General features: G+C 43.5%; 1 protein-coding gene across 2 annotated transcripts; it reads left to right on the forward strand.

The window, feature by feature from the left end:
• Positions 1–1554: 1554 nt before the first annotated feature.
• LMAN1 (lectin, mannose binding 1) lies at positions 1555–27340 on the forward strand. Of its 2 annotated transcripts, none has more exons than XM_035100622.3 (13): positions 1555–1802; positions 7935–8089; positions 8172–8279; positions 9663–9724; positions 10443–10542; positions 11292–11415; positions 12158–12216; positions 13135–13279; positions 14648–14841; positions 14942–15012; positions 20019–20172; positions 21361–21482; positions 24554–27340. In XM_035100622.3, the coding sequence occupies exons 1-13, from the start codon at positions 1574–1576 to the stop codon at positions 24588–24590; spliced, it is 1560 nt and encodes a 519-aa protein (XP_034956513.1). In that variant the 5' UTR covers positions 1555–1573; the 3' UTR covers positions 24591–27340. The 2 variants fall into 2 exon arrangements, with proteins under 2 accessions (XP_034956513.1, XP_034956514.1); XM_035100623.3 differs by having other exon boundaries at positions 13135–13267.
• The last annotated feature ends 536 nt before the right edge of the window (positions 27341–27876 follow it).

The raw sequence follows: 27876 nt of genomic DNA on the forward strand, positions 1-27876 counted from the left end.
AAATGATATGCCTAAAATGATATGCTAATACATAGCTGCCAAGTTTTCCCTTTTCTCGCGAGGAAGCCTATTCAGCATAAGGGAAAATCCCTTTAAAAAGGGATAACTTGGCAGCTATGCTAATACCATTCATTTTCTGAGTGCTGATCCTTGTGTAGCCAAATTGGCAAGATCCATGCCATAGCTGCCAAGTTATCCCTTTTTAAAAGGGATTTTCCATTATGCTGAATAGGCTTCCTCGCGAGAAAAGGGAAAACTTGGCAGCTATGATCCATGCACAAGAGGGAGTTATTTCCAGGCTTGGGAAAACTCCCAAGGTTTGCAGAAGTACAGTATAAAAAAGATATTGAGATGAAAACATCCTTAAAAGGAGTGGTGGGTTAGGGCTGGCTGGAACTAGGACAAGGAATGCTGCACTCCAGGTTGCAACATTTTGCTGCAGATCACACTCGTTATTCCTAATGTGGAGGGAAACGTTCAATCCTTTGGTGTTGAAACCTGTTTGTTTGTTTGTTTGTTTGCAAAGGTGAGCCATAGCAGGATGAGACATGCATAGCTGCCAAGTTATCCCTTTTTTACAGGGATTTTCCCTTATGCTGAATAGGCTTCCTCGTGAGAAAAGGAAAAACTTGGCAGCTATGGACATGGAATTGGGTGGCTGAGCTCCTGAGGCTGAGATAGTTGAAATAATTGACTTCACAGGTGTAGGCAAAATATTCCACCCCTGAGAGTGAGTGCAGCGGAGCTCAGTACTGTGTTATCAGATGCGCGGGTGGCATAGCTGCCAAGTTTTCCCTTTTCTCGCGAGGAAGCCTATTCAGCATAAGGGAATTTCCATTTAAAAAAGGGAGAACTTGGCAGCTATGGCGGGTGGTTCTCCAAATCTGGAGGTTTTTAAAGGCCTTGGAGATAACTTTCATTCGGGTTGGGGGGAAGCAAAATATCAACCATATAGATTTTGCAGATTTTTCATTTTGCAATCAATTTATACGCGCTTCATCATGAACTCGCGTCATTAATTCGGGTGGCAAAACGCTGTGTTGCTTGTGTTAACTGATCACCCTTTAATTTCCTTTTATTTAGGATCGATTCTAAGGTATCATGAAAAAGTGAAAGGCAATGGACTGTCATGTATAGGCTATAATTGAGGGATTATGTTATGTTAGGATCAGGGCTAGACCCTTCCTTAAATTGCTTCTGCCACGAATAGGAGATTCATGGATATTTGATTAGGGGGGGGAGGGGACAAAACAAGACCTACGTAAGTGAAAAGCGTTCGCCACAAAATAATGAGGCGATGACGGTTGCTGGGCTTTTAAAGCGAGGGTAGCGAGTGGGCGGGGACTCTGTTCAAACCACGTGGCCTCACAACGCCCTCGCATCCCCTTCTTGTGGGCGGGGCTGGGTGGGTTTATACGCAGTGGGGGCGGGGCGATAAAACGAGGCGCCGCCCACCCGGCGCGGCGCTCTTCGCCTCGCTGGCCGCGCTCAGGACCCGCCCACCCCCGGGAGCCTCGGCCAATCAGGTAGCGCCCTGTTGGCCGAGCCGGGTCTGCTTGCAGCTGGGGCCAAGATGGCGGCGGTGTGGTTGCAGAAGGGGATCCCGACTGTGAGGTTTCTTTTAGCAGCCCTGCTCTGCCTCGTTGGCCGCCTCCTCCCCGCCACAGACGCCTCCGGCCAGATAGACGCCGGAGCTGCCGGCTCCGCGCCGCCTCACCGGCGGTTCGAGTACAAATACAGTTTCAAGGGGCCGCACTTGGTGCAGGGGGACGGGTCTGTGCCTTTCTGGGTGCACACGGGCAGTAAGTACCGGCGGGCAGGGCTCCGCGGGTGGAGGGGAGGGAGCGCCAGGGGTCCAACGGCTTCACGTCAGGCCCGGGGGTTCGGCTGCGGGAAGCAGAAGCGCCGCAAAGGCGAGGGGGCTCCTGAGCGCGTGCAGAGTGCGACTGCCTCGCTCTCTGAGTATGCGCGGTTTGTCCACGCGCGCCTGGGGTTCGCAGGTCCCGCAGATTCTCCGCCCTCACAAAAAAGAAAAAGTTGACTCCGCCGGGGGGAGTTGCAAACCCTAGAGAGAGGCCTCCCTGGCGTTGAGGTCTGCTTCCCGACCTCTCTATCTGTAAGGTCTGCCACGTGGCCCTTCTGGACTTTCTCCCCTCGCCCTTAATAGTACAGTACAGGTAGTAGAAGCTTCCACATGCGCATGATGGGGAAAGCAAGGCATATGGCTGGAGGTTATGTGTTGTTCTCCCTTCATCCCAGGTATTTTGGGGTTTCCCCTGTGTTGCTGCTTTCTTATCAGCAGTAGGTAAAGTGGGCCAAAGGTGGTCCGCTACCTTTAGTGCTAAGAAAGTTGCTCAAAATGCTGAAAGATAGATGAAAGCGTAGTCTGTTCGGCCAAGGCACTTCTTAGCAGGAGCGCATATTTGGGAGAAAATAGGGGTGGGAAACACAGATCACTAGTAAAGCATTAGCTGAGTGCTCCTAAGTGCTTGGTTAAGTCTTGCTGTACGCACGCACACACACACTTTCTGTAGCGCCTATAACGAAAGCAATGCTTGCTGCTCAGAGCAATGATGATATTTATTGGCCTTCTACTTGAGCCTTGTAATTATGCCCATCCAAAATTACTAACATTAATATGTGTGTGTGTGTGCCTGTTTATATATATATATATATATATATATATATATATATATATATATATACACACACACACACACACACACACACACACACACACACGGTATATGTATAATACGCCTGTAGAGTGCTGACAGAGGTGGGACAGTGCTGCAATTCTGTACAGCACTTCAGAAGAAGGAGGAGGCTTTTTTTAAAATACTGGTTGTGGACGGTGGTGTATTCCACCCTTTCTCTACCAGTCCACTCATTTTCCTGCATGGGATTCCCTTTGGGGTGTGTGTGTATGTCTGCATGCATTTCCTGGTTGCCTGGTGCTTAAATCCAAGGCTGTCATAGATACCCTCATAAGAACCCTGCTAGATCAGGCCAAAGTCCCATCTAGTATGGCATCTTGTTTTCGCAGTGGCCAACCAGATGCCTGTGGGAAACCTGCAAGCAGGACTCAAGCACAAGAGCACTCTCTTCCTGTGGTTCCCACCAGCTGGTGTTTAGAGGCATCATTGTTTCTGTCCCTGGAGTCAGAGCGTACCCACCGTGGTTCTAGCCATTCTTAGCCTTATCCTCTGTGCGTTTGTCCAGTTGTCTTTTGCAGCTAGCTAACTTGGTGCCCATTGCTGTCTCCTGTAGGAGAAAGTTCCATAGTTCCAACTATGCATCACATGAAGAAGTACATTTTTTTAACTTGTCATGAGTCTTCCAAGATTCACCTTCAGTGGGTAGCTAAAAGTTCTAGTGTCATGTGAGAATAAGAAGAAGAAACCTTCTCTAGCAAGCTTTCCCCACGCCATGGCTAATTTCATAAACTTTTGTCATGCATCAAGTCTTCTATGATGTGAATGCAATGAGGATGAAAAGTTTGGCACCACTGTTTTCAAACCTGTTGCATATTGGAGTGGATGCAGGGAACCGGTGGTCCTCTATATGTTGGGCTACAACTCTTTCCATCTTCAGGCAGCATGGCCGATGGTCAGGAAAGATAGTTGAGATCCAGCAACATCTGGCTACAGCTAGATGCATGCCTTTTCTCCTTCCTGCACCATGCACACACTTCTGCCTGCTGCTATTGCTCATTTATATAGCAACACTACTGTGCTTCACAGAGGTGATTTGGCTTCTCTTTAAAGGAATTACAAGGTTTGGGTAGGGAGTCGTGGCTTTACAGGCACAGGCACACCATTGCCACCTCATCTTTCAGTTGGTGAATACCTGTCACCTACTCCATTTGTTTTATTTTATGGTCTTATTGGTACAGGCCTTTCCTCACCCCTTCCCCCAAGCCTTTGTAACCAAGCGTAAAGACTTGTTGAATGTGACTTGAGCAGAAACTCCATTCTAACTTTCCTCAAGAAAACTGCAAGCCTTTATTTCCTGCACTCCTTCGTAATGAGCCATGATTTTATTAACCTCTGTCCCAATTTTATAGCATGTAGGCACAGGTTGTAATACTTTATTGTCCCTGAATGCTATTATGTGTTCATTCCACTTTAAGAACTTTAGCATACTGTATATAGCTTGCTGATGGAGCAGCGTATTTCTTTTTACAGAAGTGTTTACACTGTCGTGCTGCTTTTCCACAGTAGGTGATTAGTAGAATCTTTCATTCCCATGAGATAAACCACACCATATGGTGCTTAGGTAAGCCATGAAGATGTCTCTGTAATAGGTTTCTTTAAATGTGTTCTGACAAGCAAGGTGCTCTTTCTGTCCCTTGTTTGTTCAGGTCATTACCCCCTGTGCCACTTTATTGCAGTGAGATATCTACTACGCAAAAGCATTTGACTGTGTTGACCACAGCAAACTATGGCAAGTTCTTAAAGAAATGGGAGTGCCTGATCACCTCATCTGTCTCCTGAGAAATCTCCATGTGGGACAAGAAGCTACAGTTAGAGCTTGATATGGAATAACTGATTTGTTCAAAATTGGGAAAGGAGTAGGACAAGGCTGTATATTGTCTCCCTGCTTATTTAACTTACATGCAGAATTCATCATGCGAAAGGCTGGACTGGATGAATCCCAAGCCGGAATTAAGATTGCCAGAAGAAATATCAACAACCTCAGATATGCTGATGGCACAACCTTGTTGGCAGAAAGTGAGGAGGAATTAAAAAACTTTTTAAGGAGGGTGAAAGGGACCCTGACCGTTAGGTCCAGTCGCAGATGACTCTGGGGTTGTGGCGCTCATCTCACTCTATAGGCCGAGGGTGCCGGCTTTTGTCCGCAGACAGCTTCCGGGTCATGTGGCCAGCATGACTATGCCGCTTCTTGCGAACCAGAGCAGCGCACGGAAACGCCGTTTACCTTCCCGCCGGAGCGGTCCCTATTTATCTACTTGCACTTTAACGTGCTTTCGAACTGCTAGGTTGGCAGGAGCAGGGACCGAGAAACGGGAGCTCACCCTGCTGCAGGGATCCGAACCCCTGACCTTCTGATCAGCAAGCGCTAGGCTCTGTGGTTTAACCCACAGCACCACCCGCATCAAGGGTGAAAGAGGAGAGTGCAAAATATGGTTTGAAGCTCAACATAAAAAAAAACTAAGATCATGGCCACTGGTCCCATCACCTCCTGGCAAATAGAAGGGGAAGAAATGGAGGCAGTGAGAGATTTTACTTTCTTGGGTTCCATGATCACTGAAGATGGTGACAGCAGTCATGAAATTAAAAGATGCCTGCTTCTTGGGAGAAAAGCAATGACAAACCTAGACAGCATCTTAAAAAGCAGAGACATCACCTTGCTGACAAAGGTTCGTATAGTTAAAGCTATGGTTTCCCCAATAGTGATTTATGGATGAGAGCTGGACCATAAAGAAGGCTGATCGCCGAAGAACTGATGCTTTTGAATTATGGTGCTGGAGGAGACTCTTGAGGGTCCCATGGACTGCAAGAAGATCAAACCTATCCATTCCTAAGGAAATCAGCCTGAGTGCTCACTGGAAGGACAGATCCTGAAGCTGAGGCTCCAATACTTTGGCCACCTCATGAGAAGACTCCCTGGAAAAGACCCTGATGTTGGGAAAGATGGAGGGCACAAGGAGAAGGGGACGACACAGGACGAGATGGTTGGGCAGTGTTCTCGAAGCTAAGAACATGAGTTTGACCATACAGCAGGAGGCAGTGGAAGACAGGAGTGCCAGGTGTGTTCTGGTCCATGGGGTCATGAAGAGTCAGACATGACTAAACAACACAACAACAACACCTACAATTTAAATGATTTTTCTCATATAAGTGTGTCTAATGGACAGAAATCATTTTTATGCTTGCTGGTAATAGTGACTACTGATTGGAGGGCTGCAGGTATTCCTTACTAGGTCCTAATTAACATATTAGAATCTTGGGATCTGCTTTCAGCGGCCTGCTTTAGCAACTTGATCCCAGCTCAGTGACTTTCCGTAGCTAACACGTGTTTGGTCTTGAGGTTGTAAATTCAGATTTCAATGTGTGACTTGTCATTAGTTTGCTAACTCAGTACATGATGCAGGTGCCAAAAGGATGGTCTAAATATATGAATACGTTCTTTTTATTGAACATGTGAATTACTTTAAACTGAAATTTCGCATGCGGTTGCCTGCTTTCTTTGTTTTAGTCAAAGCATTTCTAGAAATGCCATATGGAAAACCATTGCATAGCTATGGTGATGTGTCACAAGTGACAGAAATGAGAGGCCTGCTTATAATTTTTTCTGTGTCCAGCAGCACCTGTTTCTCTGCCCCCTTCTGATAATTATTTCATTTTAATAAAATATATTAAAATAAAAACTTTAGTCTGATAAGAGTTTTGATTAATTTGGTCTTAATCCATGTTTTATGCTGCGGCTTCTTTTTGTCTTTATTTCTAATTTACCAGCCTCACTGCCTGCAATTTGTTCTAATGTTGACTGTTCTGTCATTGATTAAACCAACATTTGAAACATGAAGCAAATAACTTTTGATACTGCGATCGTTTGATTGAATAAGCACTAAAGAAATGCTCAGACTTAACACAATAGCCTTGTTGCTAATGAATTAGGGAAAACAAACAAAATATCTGCACACTGTTTTCTTGAAACCGTCCTGGGCAGAACGGGACATGGTTCTACAGCTAATACAAGATGCTTAGTGTTTTGCAATATATTTTGCAAAGTACTTATTTCTATAGTGGAATATAATATTGGAATAGGGAAGGATGTTTGTGCATGTTGTATTTTTACAGAGCACAACTGTGATCATGTGTGCTGTGGTTTTGTTTTATTTTTAAATACTCAGTGCCCCAAATGCCCTCATTTAGGATCTTCACAGCACTGTTCTGATTCACCACATGCTGAAACCTTTCTAGTTTCTTTGCATTGGGGTCTAGATTCCCTTGGCTTATGTGCCTTTGACCCACAAGTATTGAAACAAAATGATGGGTCTCCAGAGTGGAAGTAAACTGGCCATGTTCCTTTTGTCTGCCGGATGTTGCCTCAGTGACAGATAAGAAATGAATCTGCTCTTTTTTAAAGTTCTATAGAAATCATTTGCTCTGACAGTGTTAAGCTGCTTCATGAGGTTTCTTAAATGTTCTTAATCAGTGGTGTAGCAAAGAGGTAGAAGGGTCATCAGGGCAAACAAATGTGAGCCTTATTCCCTCCCCCCTAAAAATGACTTCTGACTTTTGTTTGTTCATGTAGATGTGCATGGCTTATGCACATGGTTATCTTCATCGACCGGCCTAACTTGTAATGCCACTTCATTTAATTCTAAAACTTGCCCAGCACCCCACATCTTCACATATGGCCCAGATTCTGAATATTGAGGCCAGAGTCTTGCAGTATGTGTGCCTGACTTCAAACTAGGGGTTCTCAGACTTTCTAACAAGAGCAAAACCTTCCACGTCTTAAATTTGCAACATGTGAAGACAATATCCATGAGAGCAGCAGTACTGTATTTTGAAATGTTCTGATCAAAGGCTTTACAATCAGGTGGTAGTTGCCCTTGTTCATTGTACAAGGCACTGTACAATGTTCCACTGCAACACTGTAGTGTTGACTTGATCATTCACCATTAAATATCATCAGTGTCATAGTTCTCCATTTCAGTCTTGGCTTGGTCATAGTCATCTCAGTCTAACCAGGTGGTTGTGAGGATAAACTATGGGCACTGGTGATGCACCATGTAGGCTGCCCTTCACTGTTTGGAATATGAGTGGGAGGAAACACATGTAATTTTCAGTTGTCAAAAATAAATTCTGCAAATGGAGCCAGTGGGGTGTGTTTTTCTGCAGCAGTTGTTCTTGAAACACTCGATGATTTTAAAAGTCAGTTTCTTACTTTCCTTTTAGATGCTATACCCAGTGCTGATCAGATAAGAATAACTCCATCGTTAAAAAGTCAGAGGGGATCAGTATGGACAAAAAGCAAGTCTATATTTGAATACTGGGAAATTGAAGTGACCTTCCGAGTGACAGGGAGAGGACGAGTAGGAGCTGATGGACTGGTAGGTAGAATGGTTGCATATGCAGACAAATCGGTTGCATGAACCCGAGGCCTAAAATTTAGATTTGAATTTCTCTAAATAGGCAGTCTGGTTTACAGAAGAACAAGGCTTAGAAGGTCCTGTTTTCGGAGCAGCAGATAACTGGAATGGAGTTGGCATCTTTTTTGACTCATTTGACAACGATGCGAAGGTTAGTGGAAAGCCATACATAATATGCACAGCAAATAAAAGCTCTCTAATAGTGTGTATAGTAGCCCTATTTTGTATGAGGTTCTGTAGACTCTAGATGCCCATTGCTTAAGATAGTTGATGCAGAACATGTAAATTTATAGCCAGTTCGCACTTGGAAGCACTACTGAATTTAATGACTTGCCATAGAATTGCCACCTAAAATATATTTTGCAGAGCAGGTGCGTAAACTCTCTTGTTGCCAGTAGTGGAATCTTAGCACAGGATCCCATGAACATCTGTATCAGTACAGTTGTTCAAACGATTGGGAGGAAATAAATGCTTGGGTTCCTTGAAGATCATTTAACTATTTACATGCTATCCCATCATATATTGTTAGAGTGGATAGCATGTTGGGGCAAACATAAAATGATTTATTTATTTATTTGTAATTGCATTGCTGTGATTTTAAAACAAAACCTTGACCCTTTCGTTTGCCACAGCCAAAGTGGGAACTTGTTCACTGGGGAAACTATTATAGTGCATAAATCTCTGAATTAGCACCCCTTTTGCATGAAGTGTAGAGACTTTTGTGTAAAAAAATTAGTTGCTTTTTAAAAAAGGTTTAAGGGCCTCATTCAGCCACCTGACATTATTCATGTTGGCAAGTCTTGCTGAACAGGTGTGGCCCAATATAAAGAGCTATTTCATTGGTAGGTTTTGTTTGGGGTTTTTGGCTTCTTCTCTAACATTTCAGTTATTTTGTTAGAGATAGTGGTATCGCACCAAGTCTTAAAAGTCCTTGACTTTGATTTTTCCAGCTGTATGTTAAGCTGTCCAGATTTCCTTAGCTCTTTGCATACTTCTGAACAATGCCTTTTACTGTTAATCTTCTTACTCCTGAATACTAATGCTTCAAGTTGGCATTGTTTACTCTCTGATAAGATATGAATAGTCTATATCAAGTGTAATTATGTAATAAATTTCTGTACTGCCCTTCATCTGAAGAGCATGGGGCAGTTTACAGTATAAAAACACAAAAATACATACAATAATAACAAACAGAAACAATTCCCCCCCTCCACACAGTTGAAAAGTTGCGTTAACTGGCTCTCTGAACACTTCCTAGGCCACACCCCCTCTCCCTAGGCCACGCCCCTCACTGTCTCTGGTTCACACCCCAAGTGCTTTTTTGCCTGGCTGCAATGTGTTCTTGGACTCTGATAATGCCTCAGATTACTTCCTAGTGCATGATCCAGGACCCCGAACTTCACAGAAGCATTGTTCTAGTTTTTTACTGTACGTTGCTGAGCAGCGTCACCTTTCAAGTTAGATGAGTTCCGGATTAGACTTAAAAATCACTTTTGAGAGAGGCTTTTGTCTTGATATGTGTTCCCCCCCTCAGAAAAACAACCCAGCGGTGATCGTTGTTGGCAACAATGGCAAGCTCCATTATGACCATCAAAAGTAAGTTGTCTGTGAAAAGATATTTGGAAGGCTTATAAACCAGGATGAAAATTCTTTAAGTAAATTATGTTTGTTTGCTTTCATTTTGATTTCATCCTGTGCAATGACAGAGGGTTGCAGCATGTTCTAAAATGAGCAAAAACTGGATGTGCATTTGGGATTCCCTAAATAAAGTTGTTTCTTTTTAAGCGTTTTAGTGTTGCTTGTGCACTGATGCAGATATCGTCATTTTTTATTATTACTATTAATGAGTAGGGTGTTTTTTTAAAAAAGAAAAATGAACTGAGAAACATTAAAAACGGATATGAAAGCAAGGGTAAAAATAACCTAAAAGTAATAATAAAGCAGCAAATCCAATCTAACTCCACCCCACTAAAATATGCAGAGTTGAGCTCCAAAGGCCCTGGTGAATAGAACTATTTTTTTAACCTCATGCCTAAAAACAAATCAAGATGGTGCCAGGTTTCATATCATGGCTAACAGTAGCTAGGCTTCCCTGAATCTTAACTAGGTTTTTTAAACCCCTTTCAATTCCTGGCAAAGAGGAGATTTTTCCTGCATGTTTCTTCTTAGAGCATTCATTAGTGGAAATTATGATAGGTATTTCATTTCTTGATTAGATCGCTTGAACTTTATTCTAGTCATGGTGTCAACTCTGCACACCTGTGTGTATTCTACCGTATTTCTGGTTTTAAAGTTTGTCTCTTTCCTCTTAAAGTGATGGTTCCACACAAGCCTTGGCGTCGTGTCAAAGAGACTTTCGTAACAAACCTTACCCTGTTCGAGCAAAGGTCACATACTACCAAAAGACACTGACTGTATGTACTCTTAATTCTCATTATATTCCTCTCATTATACTTTTCTGTGTGCATATTTTATTGTTGCAGTCTCTGAGCAGGCATGCTTCCTTAGGGCTTTAAAAGCTGGGAAAGATGATTAATGAAAGCAAGATGTGTGTGTCCTTGGGGTTAGGAGAGGCCCAGGTAGTTTGTACAATCAGTTTGTATTCAATTTGTTTATAGTTTGGCCTGTTGCATCTTGCAGAACAACATTTCCCCCCTCTCAAAGCGAAACAGAAGTTGGGTGCAGCATTGGAAAAAAAGTGCACTGTATTGATTGTGTTCATAGTAAGGACTGCAAGGTAACTAGGGATTATTATCATTGATTGTGCCTTTTGGTATAAAGAATGGAATTCTTAACTAATAAGCTGCACTATAGGCTTGAAATAACACATTAGATGGTACCCCTAATTAATGAAAAGTTAAATAGTGTTTTAAATTACAATTTTATTGCATAATTTACACAGATGAAGATGTAGGAGCAGGCTAGTTGACTTTGGGCATCACAATGAGTTCCTCATATAACTGGAAGTACCATATGTTTGAGAGTGGGTACCAGAGGAATTCCACTGTAATTGACATACATTCAGCATCTCTACTAAATCTCAATGGCGGGAAACCCTCAGAATGCTTCTGCTAGTTGGAAAAGACCTATATGGGCTACACGGGGAATTGGTCAAACACTGTATGAGGCAACTTCTCTCTCTCTCTCTCTCTCTCTCTCAAAGCTATTGATCAACAATGGATTTACTCCAGACAAAGAAGACTATGAGTTTTGTGCCAAAGTGGAAAACATGGTGCTTCCTTCAAATGGATACTTTGGGATCTCTGCAGCAACTGGTGGACTTGCAGGTGGTTTTTAGTACTCAAGACATACCTTCTCTCCCTCCTTTTTAGCAAAGATTCTTCCGCTCTCCCTTGGGAAAATTAATAATTGCTAAATTGTGAAATGTCTGCCAGCTTAGTAACAAGAGAATCAGCAGCCATGACTGGCACCTGATGCTAATGTGCTTTGTGGAAGTCTGCAGAAGAAAGGAATTAAACAGACAAGGATGTAGAAGTTCAATTCGTTGCCCTAGATTTGGTTGAATCGCTTCTGGTTCATGGCACTTGTACACACCAGTGCTATTGGTGGATGGGGTTGGGCAGAGATTCCTTTGTGAGTTTCTCTTCCTGATGGAGAGGGATAGAATCAAGAGCATTGGCTCCAATAAGAAGGCTTCTGTATAGCACTGTGCCCAGTCTAGGAGGGTGCTGGTTTTAACTTCATGGAGGCTCACATTGATGTCCTTTAAGATCCTCAGCACCAAGAGCTTCAGGAGCAGGGAGATGGTTGTTTGAGGAAATACAGGCCCAAAGTTCTCTTAGAAAGTGCCGTGGTGCTGGAGTCTGCCACAGTCAGCTCTCTGGGGCCCCAGATGCTGGCGGTCAGCCTTGCAATGCAGGTTGATGCATCTCAGCAATCTTAATGTGTGGTACTGCTGGTCACGCAGTGGACCAGATGCAGAGATGAACTTTTACGGATGTCATTCTACTGTGTTGGAACAATCAGAGCTAATCTCTTGCTGTGTTTGGGTTTTGTTTTTTTACCCAGATGACCATGATGTCTTGTCTTTCCTGACTTTCCAGTTGACGGAGCCTAGCAAAGATGCGGTAGGCATCCTTGGGCAATAAAAATTACTTCCCTCAATATATTTTCCTCGTTCATGTCAGCACTGGATAATACTTCACTCTCACAGTGTGAAGAGTGTTTCAATGAAACAAAAGATGAATGTTTGGCTTGCAACTGGGGGCACTTCGTTCTTTTTATGTATAATGGTGTTTTGGCAGCCATCACCCTTCTGCAAACTATATGCCAATTTGTGCTTCAGTTCTAATGTATTACCTTAAATTCTACTTTCAGTTAATGATACCTAGCCTTTGGATAAGGAGAAAAGAATTGCTGTAGAGTTATTTAGCTGAAAGTCGCTTCCATATAGGTTTTTAAGGTGAATACCCTGAAGCCTTAATGATTGAAGAGCTGTCATTGACATCAATATTTGAATATTACATTCATGAATTTGATGGGGTCCAGTGATGACACGCTGGTTATGAAGTCCTTTCCTTAAACTTTGCAGTGTCTTGATTTGGCCTAGCCAAAAACACACATTGGGATGCTGGAAAACCACGATTGCTTGAATGCATGTACACGGTCCTATGTGGTTGGTATGAAATTGCTTGCCCAGAGCAATGTGGGTGAGAATGCAATGCAGAACTAGATGTGGCTGTTGCTTTGAACTGATTGGATGCAGGCTAGAGGGGTGTGGTCTTCTAATTGTACCATCTGCCCACATGGTCAGCATGATTTTAAAAATATTGGTCCATGCTTGATTGTTAGTGTGTGGGAACAGGCCAGAGGGAAGTGGTATACTAGGGGTTTGTTAGTTCATTAGGAGAAAGTCATGTGAACAAATGCTAAGTTTTCTGGCTGTTAATGGTAGGGGTAGGTCTGGATGCAGAATACCAAAGATATTTGCTGGAGACATTCAGAATGTCCTTCTAAACAAATTTCTCTTAAAATTGGTTTTATAGCCTCCCCCCGATGCAGAAATTCCTGAAAAGGACAAAGAGAAATATCAAGAAGAGTTTCAGCATTTCCAGCAAGAGCTGGACAAAAAGAAGGAGGAATTTCAGAAGGAGCATCCTGACATGCAAGGGCAGCCTAGTGAGTGGCCAGGTGACTGGGAAGAGGGATGACTCGGTTTCAAATATTTGCCTTCTTGTGATGCATTCATCTTGATATGCTGTTAGACATCTGCTATGGTAACATCTCCTTAAACCATAATAAAAATAAGCTATGATTTTTTAATGATTGAGCGGTATGGTTGTGCACCCTGCTACAATAATGGTCACTTCATTTGCACAGTGTAGTAAGCAAGTGTAGCTTCAGTCATCCAAAGCTGGGTTCATGACCTCCTTCTCTCCAAGCCAGCCACGAGTGGAAACCAAGAACAAACTTTGCATTCTGCTGATGGTTTGGAGGGAAGGAAACCACAAGCCGGGTTTGGACAAAGCAAGCTAAACTGAGGCTCATTTCTCGGCGTGATTTCATTGACATTCATTTCTGGTTTATTTTAGCTATGGTTTAATGGAATGAGCAGACCAGGCCACTGTCTGCCCGAGAAACAGGTAGAAATTGCTTTAGCTCCAGAGCTGCCCACACTTGGAGCCATATGAAATTTGAAGAGGTGCCTGGTTACAATGCTTCATTTTGCAGCGCAACAAAATTTTGCATATTTCTCCACCCTGTGAACTCCTGCTATATGCCCTTGTGCTATATGCCCAATCAGTAGTTTAAATCCCTCCATTGCATAGATTAATAATGTATATTTAGAACACTGTATAACATCAAATGTTTAGAAGAATCTGTTTGCTGTTGGGAAAACATCTCATGGGGTGCTCTCTCTGTCCCCACTCCCCAAAGTTCCCTTCTAAATAACCATGATCTTGTAAAGATCTAGGAGCCAATGGGCCATGTGCTCATCAGAATAAAGTTTGTGGGAGAAGTCTCTGTCTTGTCCTTAAGTTTTGAAAATCTCATTTCAAGCTGCAAATCCTGTACTGCCTACCTGGGAGTAAGTTCCATTGAACTCAGTGGTGCTTGCTTCTGAGTTGGCATATATTGGATTCAGTTGTTAAGCATTAATCCCTCCCAATAATTCCACTGTGCTTTCTTCTTTGATGTGCCATGTTCTGAACATGCTCTTGTCAAATTAAAAGCTCTTCAAAATGTGGCAAGTGGGCAACTGCAGATTTATCTGCTGCTCTTTTGTGAGCAAAGTTGGCTGCAATTAAGCCCTGTCTCCTTCAGCTTCATCTGTGCTCACTGGGGCTAAATTAGGGAACTTCAGAGCGGTTGCATGCATAAAATAATGTAAGTTGTAAAAACTGCACACAACATGTATATAGTGCTTGCGCATAGAAAAATGCTATGGAAATGTTTGAAGGGGGAAGTGATAATTGCACCAGTGAATTCCTGGCTGTGACCAATTGATAACGTATACCTAGAATTTCCTTTCAATTTGTTTCTTATTTGTTTTTTCAGCGGATGATCTCTACGAGACTGTGAGTGATCGTGAGCTTAGGCAAATCTTCGAAGGCCAGAATAGAATTCATCTTGAAATAAAGCAGCTCAACAGGCAGTTGGACATGATTCTGGATGAGCAGAGGAGATACGTCTCTACAGTGACAGAAGAGATTTCCAAAAGAGGAAGTGGTGGCCCAGCACAGCCAGGCCAGGCAAGCAAAGCACGCGGTTCATGCATGTCTCTCAGGTCCCCTTCTTTGCCGTTCTTCACTAACTGTATTGGGTTTGTGTCTCTTTCTGTGTTTCCTTAAGGTCTCTCAACAAGAGCTTGATAATGTTGTAAGAACTCAAGAGGAGGTCCTGAGACAAGTCAGAGAAATGAAGTAAGAGTGCATGCACAAAAGAGGACATAAGCCCACCCACCCACCCCCAGTTTGTTTCTGAGTTTTGCTTCATGTTGTCTGGTGCATATACTGAAGTGTTGCTCTGGTGCAACAGGACAACACCAAAGAGATTTGGGATTTCCTTGCTCGTCATAATGCGCTTGAGAAATAACTTAAGTGTTATCTTTGCTCACTTAGCCTTTATCATTGCAACCATGAATGGCAGCAGAACAAAGAAAATTAGTACAGTGTTTATGAACACAATTGGTTCCGGAAGTTTGTTCATAAACTGAAGCGTTCATAACTGAAGCGAACTTTCCCACTGAAAATAATGGAAAGTGGATTAATCCGTTCCAGACGGGTCCGCGGAGTACTCAACCTGAAGCGTACTTAACCCGAAGCATGGGTGTAATTGGTTCCGGAAGTCTGTTCATAAACTGAAGCGTTCATAAACTGAAGCGAACTTTCCCATTGAAAGTAATGGAAAGTGAATTAATCTGTTCCAGTTGGGTCCGCGGCGTTCGTAAACCGAAAATTCATAAACCGAGGTGTTCATAAACCGAGGTTCCACTGTAATAATACACAATAATTGTTTTAACTTATTTATCACACTACCAAGAAGGTAGAAAATTGGCTCGAAATTCAGAAGCCGCCAAGGCAAACCCTGCCTCCACCGATCCATTACTGCGATATTATTTTGCAATAGAATGCTTTGCCACATTATTGCAAGAAGACAACAGAAAATAGAATTTCTGCCATTCAGACTGGCTATTGCCCCAGCAGGGCAATAGAAACATCTTCTGTAAAACCACTGCATTCTCTTAGAGGGTTTAGAATGTTTTTCTAGGCTTCCTTTTTTTAAAAAAGGAATAGCAGCCAACCTGATGCCCTCCAGATGTTTTGTGGGCTATAGCTCCCATCATCCCTGGCCATTGGCCATGCTGCCTGGGGCTGATGGGAGTTGTAGTTTAACATCATTTGGAGGGCACTATACTGGGCAAGCTGCCTAATAGGATGCCTCGTTACCTTCTGTTTATTTGTGTAGGGCTCCTTTCTATTCGTTTTTTTCTCTGTTCACTGCTTAAGCATTTTACACAATGCAGCACCCAATGTATTTACAGACTTCTAGGGGACTCTGAAATGTGAGCAAATATGTTTCAGTAAGGTTGTAGAGTTTCCCCCTAAAATAGCATGTGTTTGGGTAAACTGAGGTCGCTTTATGATGATAAAATGGGAGAGGGTTCCAGGTGGTAGGCCTGCGAAACCGACAGTTCTGGCAGTGGAGTTTTGAGTAGCTGTGTGACAAGGTCCTTTGGTGCAAGAGGGGAGCTTTAGGGCTGATAGTTGAGAGGACCATGTGAATGAGTGCAATCTACCTTGCTGGACAAAGTGTGGCCTTCGTGCCCTCTATGCAGTCCCACCTATGGAGCACTCTAAAGCAGCGATAGCATGGCTAATGGTCAAGGATGATGGGAGTTAGTAGTTTAGAACACCCTAGAGGACACCCCATTGGCTACCCCTCTTCTAAAGCTTTTGCCTCTCACTCTCAGAGGGAGATGTACCAAGTGTCGACACATGTTCTTGGACAGAGTAAGCACTCGCCCAAGCGTTGTTTCCTGACAGTTGCATTAGTGGGCTCTGCCCACCAGAATGCCCGTGAGCTTGTGTCGCCCCTGTGTTCAGTTTGAAAACAAGAGAGGAAATTTTCTTGCAATCTTCATGCAACGGCTTTGAACCGTTAACATTTATCGCTATTAATGGTTCAAGGACTGCTCCTTCAGTGTGCCTAAGTAGGTCAGCTTTTATAGAATGAAGATTATAGAATGTACTTCCATTTTCACCCTTGTTTCTTGGGGACGGCTTTTATTTTAATATTCTTGGCAAATCTTTATGCTGGACAAGTAAATTAGATTTCCTTGTTAGCATCAGAAGCCTGCCTTTTTAGTGACTACTTATTAAGAAAGCTTTTGCGTAACATCATCTTAATATTTTCAGCTTGAGATTAAAGAATGTCTTGCGGATACAAAGCAAAAACAAATCAGTATCCCCCAACCCCCAGCTTCCTGGCCTTTGTGGCCATCGCCAGAGGGGGAAAGACTTACTGTCCTTGTAATTTTCATGTCAAGATTTGTATGTTTCCTAATCGCTTCATTAGAAAAGACTTCTGGCTTATGTAGAAGAAATTGGTCCGCTTCCCTTTTTGACCAGAGCATTGTTGAAATAAAGTGCTCTGTGTCGAGTGTTTACTGGGATTTTTGATCCGTAACATTTGCATTTCTGGTAACTGACAAGTGGATGAGTCTCTTGATTATAATCTTTTTTTAAAAACAAAAACAAAAAACCCTATCTTAAGCCTGGGAATTCCCTGCTAAACATGTAACAGTCTATATTTTTCTGGTACAATATACACGTGGCACGTAAACAGTTCTCTTTTAAACAATTGTGGGGGGTAAATGAGGCCAAGAGAGATTTTTCATTCGGTGACTTTGGTGGCTTTGAGCCTCGGTTTCCCAAAACAGTATTCTAATCCCGAGCCAATGTTTGAGGAACCTGTGGCTCTTGGCTATGTTGTCTGGGGCTAATAGGATTTGTGATTCTGGCAACATCTGATGGGCCAGTTCCCAACTCTTGTCTTAAACAAGTTTCTGGGATCCAGGAGGCAGTTCAGCTCCATGTTTTACAAATTTAAATCTTATGCAACTGGTAACCAATGGATCATTCATATCTGCGAATGTTGCGTCTTAACAATGCCTGCTTAAAACATGAAGCGTTTATCCTTAACTTCAGCGCACAGCAACACTTAAATGAAGATGAGCTTTCCAGTGTGTTTGAATGTTTACACAAAGCAGTGATTTGAATCGGTTCTTTACTTTTAAGTAAAGTTGCAATCACTGTTATTATATGGCTGAATAAAGAGCTTTACTAAAGTCTACAGAGCAAGTCTCAGAACAAAGAGTTGCTGTGAAATCATCTTTTGTCCAAGCAAATGTGAAGTTTCAAGTAAATTAATAGAAGCAAATTTGGGGCATAGACTTTGATTATTCTGTTAACAATGAAAGGGATTATCATTCATATGATGATATGTCGCTGTAGATGCTAATCCTCTTTGCAACTGGAAAGAGGCATCACAACAAGAAACTTATATGAACATATTGATTAAGAAACAGGCCTGCCTCCCTTATCCAATCAGTTTAGATTTCTAATATCACCAGTTACAGCATCTGCACTTTTTGTGGCTTTAATTTTCTTTTCTGTAAGAGCAGAAAATGAATTTATTCCAAGATAATTCTGTGTATTGCATTGATGCATGCGGGAAATGAAATTTGTCATATAAAAGGTAATCACGGGCCATGTCTTTAAATCTTTGCTTATCCCTAAAGCATATTCTGCTGCTTGCAACAGATTTTAGCTTCCTTAGAGTTTTGACATTATTCAAAGCTTTGGGAGACTTTGATTCAGATCAGTCTTTGGAACAAAGTTGTAAGCCTTGCGACAGCCACAAAATATTTTTTTGCAGACAGCTAGGTTGCCGAAGAGGGGACCCAGGTGGCGCTGTGGGTTAAACCACTGAGCCTAGGGCTTGCTGATCAGAAGGTCGGCGGTTCGAATCCCTGTGACGGGGTGAGCTCCCGTTGCTTGGTCCCAGCTCCTGCCAACCTAGCAGTTTGAAAGCACGTCAAAATGCAAGTAGATAAATAGGAACCGCTACAGCGGGAAGGTAAACGGCGTTTCCATGTGCTGCTCTGGTTTGCCAGAAGTGGCTTTGTCATGCTGGCCACATGACCTGGAAGGAAGCTGTATGCCGGCCAATAACGCGAGATGAGCGCCGCAACCCCAGAGTCGGTCACGACTGGACCTAATGGTCAGGGGTCCCTTTACCTTTACCTAGGTTGCCGAAGACTGACACTGAAACACGTACTGCATAGCTGCATCATCATCTGCAGAGTAGAATAATAGAATACTTTTTAAGAATTCATTACTAAAGAGTGGTGGGTTTTTTTTACTTTAGTTTTACTTTTTTAAAAAAATTATTCCACCCGGTCAACTGTGCTGCTGTTCAAGGCTGTAACCTACTTAACCTAGGAGTAAGTGCCATTTAACTCAATGGGACTTAATTCTGGGTAGTCGTGTATAGGACTACACCTGAAGAGAGTTGATATAATTTTGCCAAATAAAATTGGGGTGCAGGGAGCCAGATTTGGAGCTGGACTCTAAGCAACATCTGGGTACATACAGGATCTCCACCCCTTATGAAATGCAAATAACTGTTGGGCTAGTGCAGGCATAGGCAACCTTGGCTCTCCAGATGTTTTGGAACTACAGCTCCCATGATCCCTAGCTAACAGGGCCGGTGGTCCGGGATCATGGGAGTTGTAGTTCCAAAACATCTGGAGAGCCAAGGTTGCCTATGCCTGGGCTAGTGTAAGGTCTTTCCTGATGCCTATTCTAAAATGCCTTGATTTGGGGCAGGTGTCTGATTGGCTCTCCACAGTCAGACAACACACAAGGCTAGCTAGGTGTGCACCCCTGAACAGCAGCAAACACTCAAACCGCAGCTTGGACTTGGGCAATCTTGAGCAGCCAGTGAAGTGTACTGTCTTATGTGAAACACAGCACAAGCAAAAGGGACCTTTAACCCTTCCTTCCTTGGATTGGGCAGCAGCAATGGTAGAATCTCGCCCTTGGCTGTTCACTCCCATCTGCTGCATCTTGGCTCCATACATGGGAATAATCAGGTGAGGTACACAAAGGGAATGTTTGAATGGAGTGCTTGCTCTTAGCTTGTCTCTCTCTTCCTTGACTCTCACAAGTGGTGGACCAAACAAATGGTGCCAAGAGAGGTGTTTGCCTCTGTTAGCTTTGCAGCTGTAGGGAGGCTAGAGAAGCTTTTGATCCTCTCTTAGCGCAGCTTGCTTCCTTTGGGGAGGAGGTCGAACCTCTGTTTGGGAGGCAAAAATATCACTATTGAGAATGGGGTTGGGGTTTTTTTTTCCGTCTCTTTCCAGGAACTCTGTGGGAGAAACACTGAGGCTAGTCAGTGGTAGTCAACATCCTGCCTCTGCTGGTGGAATCTATGAATCAACCCAGCACTTCAACGACATCAAGGAGCATCTCCATGTAGTAAAGAGGGACATCGAACATCTCGTCCAGAGGAACATGGTACTGCAGTCTCTTGTCAAATGCGGAAGCCGTTTGCTGCACTGTGTCTGCTTGCATGCTACCAAGGGAGTGCTTTAAGGCCTGGCAGGGTGCTAGGGTGGGTTGGGCAACTGACTAGGGCAAGGATCGCTACCTCATAGATGCTTGGATCCAAGGTGGTGACAATGCTGATTGGCTCCAAAGCTTTGGAACCACTAAGAAGCCCACCAAGGCTCCAGAGGAGGCTGTCAGACCAGGGTTGTGCATGTGAAATTCTGCACACACTTCCTATTGACATTCAGTTAGGTTTCCAAGTAAGCATGCTTGGGATGGTGATGCAACTTTTCTTCTTCTTTTTTTCACCTGGTGGCCCTGTCCAATCATTTTTGCATGCTTCTTGGATCTCTCTCTCTCTCTCTCTCTCTCTCTCTCGTGTGTGTGTGTGTGTGTGTGTGTGTGTGTGTGTGAGAGAGAGAGAGAGAGAGAGAGAGAGAGAGAATATGCATAGCATGAGACACTTGAGGCTTCACAGGTTTTATTGCCAAACTTTTATTCTGAAGCAATTTTGAGGTATTTATTGTTTTCTGATAGTAGGGCTGTCTTGAGTCATTTTGAGATTAAAGACTAAAATCCAAATGTCAACATTTGCCTGTAAAAACCTATACTGTATTGCCACTCTTTTGGATGGTGTTGGCATGAAAGAGCATCTGTCAAGGCTCACCCCTCTGCAGGAGACCCACTGCCAATAAGTCCTGGCCCCTGCTGCTGCTCGTGGTTGCCTCTTTGCCTCCTTTTTTGCCCTTTCCCCCTGGCCCAGAGGGAACTGACAGCAGCAATGAACAGGAGGATTATCAGTCATCCACCTGCTCACAGGGACTCTTTCATGGCCAGCAAGGATGTAAGAGTGATGAAGGGAAAGCAACAACATTGGGAGCAATAGCCATGAAGCGGTGGTGAGAAAATTGTCTTGCCAAAGGGCCCTCTGGAACCTCAAGTTCTAGAGTGATGCCCAAAATCTCTGCCTGTCAGTAGGCTTGGTTACCTCCTGTGAATATGCCAACACTCTGGTACATTCACAAGTATTCCTTGCACTCTCTTACATGGAAGCACAAGGAAAACATTCCCTACAAAAACAAAGAATGCCTGTTTGAGTTTATTCCTGCATGTTGCATTTGCTGAGAAATTGTTCTCTTCCCTCTTGCTTTTTAGCCATCAAATGAAAAACCTAAATGTCCAGAGTTGCCACAGTTCCCATCATGTTTATCAACAACACACTTCTTTATATTTGTAACAGTCCAGACTTTACTGTTCATCGGTTACATCATGTATAGGTAAGTTGGAATGCGTTTTGTATGCATCATGCCGGAATAGAATTGATTCAGTGGCTCGGAAGTGCAAAACAGTCCCTCCTAAGCAGGCATCAGTAACTGCAGAGGGGAAGGTGTAAAAACCTCCTCTTGTCTGAATAAAATGAAATAGATGGTAGGCTTTGCCCTGTCATTGGTGCCAGGGTGACTTGGTAGCTAGCCAAAACTCCCTTTCCACCCTGCCATCCAAGGTCTTCCTTGCAGTGTCAGAGAGAGTTTCATAGGTGCTTTGGAATTTGCGTGACGAAGATGCCCGAAATCCCCCCAAATAACTCACACCAGGACACTTAATTTTGGTTTGGGTTTTTGGCATTATTTTGGCCACAACTTTATTTCATTACAATTATTTATTTGAGTGTTGGCTTAGGCTTTTGGTTAAACCATCTGTCCCCCACTTTGGGACAGGACCAATTTCCATCTGACCACTTGGGTCAGGACCATCACCATCTGTCCAATTTGGACAGGACCAGCTCCGTAAAGGGAAGTCAAGTAAACACCCAATGGGAGAGGAGGTAGCTGTGCCCAGACATTCCCCCCTCTTGTCCATGAGTGTTCCCCAAGGCTCAGTCTCTGTAAAGAGGCCCCCCAGCCCCACCATTTGGCGGGGATGTAAGGACGAGAGACAAAGCCCCAAGATTCCTTTAACGGAATACTTCTATATGGAGCAATGTTAAGAAGAGGGTCGGCACGTAGATGCCACACCCCTCCTCCAACAAATTAATTAACCAAAAGCCTAACCGCCAACCTAACAAGTTGCTTAGCAGTAGGCAAAAACCAAATGGCAAGGCCAATCAGCCAGATGGCAAAATTCCTACTGGGCCCCTGAATACAGGCAACCCCTAGAAAGGCAAAGCAATGTCAGGCTAACACCTTAAAACAAGCGGCGGGTGGGAGGGGGATTCAAAACCAGCACGAGTGACCAAATCCAAAAGATGCCAGGAATAAATAGGGGGCCCATTAGCCAATCAGAATTACGCTTTCATTCATGCACGCCCCCTAAACACACTGTCTTGCAGATCCCCAGCACCCACCCAAACCAGGAGGATTTCTACATCCCTTCCACAACCCGCATTATCTTTGATTAGATAATGCACTTTCTCAGGTCCCCTGCCCAACCGCAGGGAGCCACCCTCTCTTGTCCTCCAAGTTCTCAGCTCAATAAGAACCACCCTGAAGCTGTGTTGAGCCTCAGTGAAACTCTGAAAGTGAGACCCCTCTGACTGCTTTTCAAATCTCTGAAGCTCACTGTGAATTGCCCAGTTCTTCTCGAGTCTCTTCTTTGTTTGTGCACAGATCCTCCCTATCTTTTGTGACCATCATTTCCAGGATCTTAACCACCTCATTATATTGTCTTCCATATTTCAGGAGTCTGGGCTATTTTTCCTCAGCCAGTCTGCATCCTAAAGCATGAACTAAGATAATTGTGCCACCCCACCTTAAATTCCGCAGTAGGAAAGCTATGCACCCATGTCCATGTCCAGTATTGAGTCTGTTAGGTTAAGCATCTCATTGGCAACTGAAGCCTGGCAACTCCCAATAACATACCTCTCTAATCAAGGGTTCCCAAAAGTTCAAAGTACACTTCCGCAGGACAAAGAAGCAATTGCATCGCCCTTTCTCTCATGTCAGCTTTTAAGATTAGCACTGCCTACACCAGGCATAGGCAACCTTTGGCTCCCAGATGTTTTGGAACTACAACTCCCATGATCCCTGACCACTGGCCCTGTTAGCTAGGGATCATGGGAGTCGTAGTTCCAAAACATCTGGGAGCCAAAGGTTGCCTATGCCTGGCCTACACCTTTTTCTTGCCCTAGGGCAGGGGTGGCTTCCCAGCTCGAGTGTTGCATTCACCACACTGCATGGCAGCAGTGATGTAGGGCCACGGAGCCTGTAGTTCCTTCCTGTGCACACCACACTCAGCCACACATCCTTGCCATGCATACTTCTGTGGAGGTGGAAGAAGGCTGCAGCCCCCAAAACCAGTGGGGTGGGGTGGGGTGGGGTGGAGAAGCCCACACCCCATTGAGGACCCTAATGGGATTCTTGCTGGGGAAGGACAGGATTTTCTTCTCACCTGCTGTTTCTGAGGTGGACGTGTCCTCCTTCCCCTCTGCTCCCCATGCAAGTTAATGGCAAGCATGATCTCTCTGCTAATTTGGATATGGAGGAAAAAAAGAGACACTCCTCCTGGCTGGCTGCAGCATTGGAGAGGAGGCTGGCAGGCCACTTCAAATGGCTTTGCAGGCCTGATTCTGGGGGCAAGTGACAGATGGAGATTATGTTTGATAGAAGTGCCAAGTTCTGTGGAACACAGGTGGACAAGATTTTGCAGGCTAGACAACACACTGCACGGCAGCTGTGTTAACAATAGTCTTGTTGTCTCCTCTGATTGGGCAGCATGCCCTTGGGGAATAGTTGCTGTGCAATTCGGGAACAACTTTTGGGAGCCATTTCTCCAGCCACCCCACTTCCAAACTTGTGGAGGACAGAGAGTTTCAGGGGGGAAATGACTTGCACAGGAAGAGTTAAACATCATTCTCTTTCCCCACCCACCCACACATCCCTTCTTTGCTTCAAAGTTCCTACTTTCAAGGATGTTCTACAACAGAGTCACTACATACAGCTGTAGCTAGTTTGTCCCCAAAAGGGCCAAAAAAAATTAGTGCAAAATAAAGTAGGTTAAAATGGCCACACTTCCACAAAGCTTTTTTTAATTATTATTTGAAAGAACCTGAAACAATTTTGAAAACTCCGCTTAGCCCTAACCACACTTGGGCCTGCATGTCTGACGAGTTGACTCAGTTGGTTCAGACTCAGCTGGAGGGGTGCTTCATGCCTGTTCTGCTTCTAGTCTTAGCCCATTAAAGAGGGAGCTCAGACTAGTGCTGTACCACTCTGGCTGATGTTTGCACTCTTGCTCTGAATACTAGAACTGAAGTTCCTAGATCTGAACGAGGTACCGCCTTGCTGAAATGAGCAAAAGGCTTCCCGCGTTTGGTTTTGCTAATTGCGCTCCCCTTTCTGTTTGTGTGCAGGACTCAACAAGAAGCTGCAGCCAAGAAGTTCTTTTGATGGCCAGTCTGTGTGCATGCAGATCGTTACAGGAGTTGCAGATGAGGGAAACTTTAGTGTTTAAAATGCTTCAATATTTTAAATTATTGAGTGTTTACTGAATACGCTGAATTCCAGATAAAATGTAAAATTGACAATGACGCTGAGGAAGAAATGAGACCAGTTCTGTCCTTGCGTTTCCAGGAGATGTTGGAATATGCCCCTTAATTCTACTGTCAAGATACTTCCCAGGCAGAGAACTGGGGCTGTGGTCCTGCTCGCACTGATTATTACATTATCTGATTTTGGGTGGGCAGGGGGCAGGAAGAGCTGCTGTAAAACATTTGTTACATATCAGAATTATTTGGGGTTGGGAAACCTTAAAATTGCATTCCCCTTCTGTTTTATGGAAAGAGGTTGCAAAACTAGCGTTCATACCTTGGGCAAGATCAGTCTGGTATGTTGCAAGCCCACCTTTAAAAATATGCACAGTAACAGTGATCAGCAGAGAGATTTAATCGAAAGGTCTTTAGAACAATGATTCAGTGGACCAACACCAGGTGGGATTTTCTTGTGTGGCGACAATGGAAGAAAGACAATGGAGTCCTTTCAAGCATGTTTTGGTATAGGTCTTCTGAAACTGACCATACTTTTGTAAAAGTGTTCTTTAACCTCTCTTCAAGGAAGAGACCTTAGCTTGCATGACTTTTTAAAATTAATCTTGAGTTCAGAGTATATGATATAGTGGCGGTCTTCTTTTTTTAAAAAAAAAGTCACTGAGCAATGTTGAAAACCATGCCGATCCTCTTTAGAATGTTCTCCAAAATGTTGCATACCTTCACCTGGGAACATTGTGAGTGCACATTAACCGTTTTCTTACAAACTGGCCCATTGCTGATCATCCCTGCTTTTGCTGTACAGGTGTTTATAATCCGCTTGAAGTTTTTGGTGCCTCTCCGCCTTATCATGTAAACACATTATATGGGAATTCCCACGCCCCAACTGAAAATACAGATTTACTCTTGCCTTGTTTACATCTTGCAATTTGCCCTTGTTGCCTTCCAAGTTGTATTCAAATGGCCATGGAAATTGTAGGCCTTTAATTGACTTCAAATCAGGATTTCTAACAACGTTTGATTTTAAGAATTGTATCCAATGCTGTTCTTCTGCTTGTGGAAAGGTTTTTGGCCCTGTGAACGGAGGAGTGAGGAGAGTGAGTTTTGCCAAATACCTCTCCCCATTTGTCCTGTGACCCATCACACCACCTCTCACTTTGCCGGAGGATTTGACAACCATCTGGAGCAGGGGGAGAGGCAATGGGGACTGCAGAGGAAATATGCAACCAGCAAAAACTCTCCTTCTGTTCATAGGAGTTCTGCAAACGGAAGGACAGTATTGGAATCCACCCTGAACATTTTTCAACAGTCTACCACGCTCAGTATTACATATGTTGAAGGCATATTACCCTTGTCAGCTTGGAAGAATTGAGCAAATCTATGCAATAGTTTCCCCCTTCTCAAATGTGGTCTCCCCACTCCCCTCCCTGCCATGACATCAGTAGCATTATGTGCTGAATAGTAGGTGGTTCTCATCAAGCTTTTATTTACTGTTTGTTGAAGGACCTGCTGCTCAAAACTTCAATTCATAATATGTAAACAAGGACAAATAAAACAGCAGCAGCAGCAGCATTTTTAACCAGCCAAAATCATACAGGAGGGCAAATTAGCCCGCTCAGATTCACACCAGCAAGTATTTTTACAGGTGCCTTGGACTAAATTAAATACATAAAAGCTGCTGTTATATAGAGATATATATATATTCATTCTGCTCAAGGTTTGCTCCCACTAGCAGCAAGGAAAGATACAGTTTCTACTGCAGAAAGACTTTTCAATGCTTTTTATGCTGAAAGAACTGATTTCTATGAGATGTTTCTTTCTGAAATATAGTTGGAGAAACGAGAATCTGCTTGTAGATGACATCTCTTATCTTCTTTCAACAAAATGTGAATCTTCCCAGCTGTGATGCATTCAGTTTGAGAATTAAAATATTGAAGCAACCAGTGGTATTGTTATCTTGTGTCCAGATGGGATAAAACTGGGTCTTGAAGTAACCTGTAGCCTGGGAATTAATACCAGAGCAGTGCTTTTCTGAAAACTGCAGCATTTTGACCTATGTCTTGAATGGGAGTTGAAGGCTGCCAAAACAGACCCCTTTTCAAAGGTGGTGTTCCAAACTGGTGCATCTTGACTTCGTGATAGCAAAAAAGGGATTTGCTATGTGATCCGTGCCAATTGTAGACACCTGGCATGTCTGCTTCTAAACTGATCTAATCCCAATTTTTCATAATTCTCAGCTATACTCCTCTTTGTTCTGGCATGTGGTCAAATGTAAGCACATTTTCCAAAAGGCAACTTATGTTAGCATTTCGAATTGGTGTAAATACTATTCCTTTAGACTGCAAGAGAGCAACATACAAATCCGGTTTTAGAAGCACTTTGCATCAAACCGGTGCTGTGTTATTCACTGTTACATGTGATCATGCTGATGATGGGTAAAATTCAAACGAGCAAGTGCAGAATGTTCTTAACTATTGTACAGACCACCTTCTATGGGTGGTATCTATTGTTTAATGGAAAAACACTGCTGAAGATAACTTTGTATCGTCAACTCCTGTATGCTTTTAAAAACAAAGCTGTCCTGTTGTCCTCAAAATCCAAGCACTTAAAGGAAATTGGAAATGAATTTGAATAAATACCTATTTTTAGCAATGATTTGTTGACATTTGTAATTTGGCAAAGCTGCTCTGATAGCGGGAAGGAGGAACAAGATTCCTAAGGCGATTGTTTTAAAGTGATTCAACCTGTAATATGAAGACATATCTGTATACAATATCCCAAGTTTCCCCCCAGTATTACTCAGTCCGGGCAGGTGGGGATGGCAATCTTCAGCCTTCAGACTGAATGCAGTCTCCATCCCTTTTATATCCTAGCAACTCTTCCCAGGCCCTGCTTCTTCACTGCCTGGCCTTGACTGTTTCTCCATGGCTGTGATGCCCTTGGAATCTTGACCACAACTGTGTCCATGCTCCCATTTAGTTTGCACCCACCACAGGTTTGAGAAGCAATGTGCACACAACATTAGCCCCAATCCATATCCATCCTTTTCATTTTCTATGAAGTACTGCATTTTGATGTGTCTTCCCCCTTCCCTCCCTCCATGAGTTCCATATTTAAGATGAAATTTTATTTTATTTCCTTTAGCCATGTGTTATGTCTCTATAGTTGCCATAAATAATTCCACATTACAA

This window comes from Zootoca vivipara, chromosome 10 (genome assembly GCF_965207765.1).
Source record: "Zootoca vivipara chromosome 10, rZooViv2.hap1.1, whole genome shotgun sequence".
NCBI lineage: Eukaryota > Metazoa > Chordata > Lepidosauria > Squamata > Lacertidae > Zootoca > Zootoca vivipara.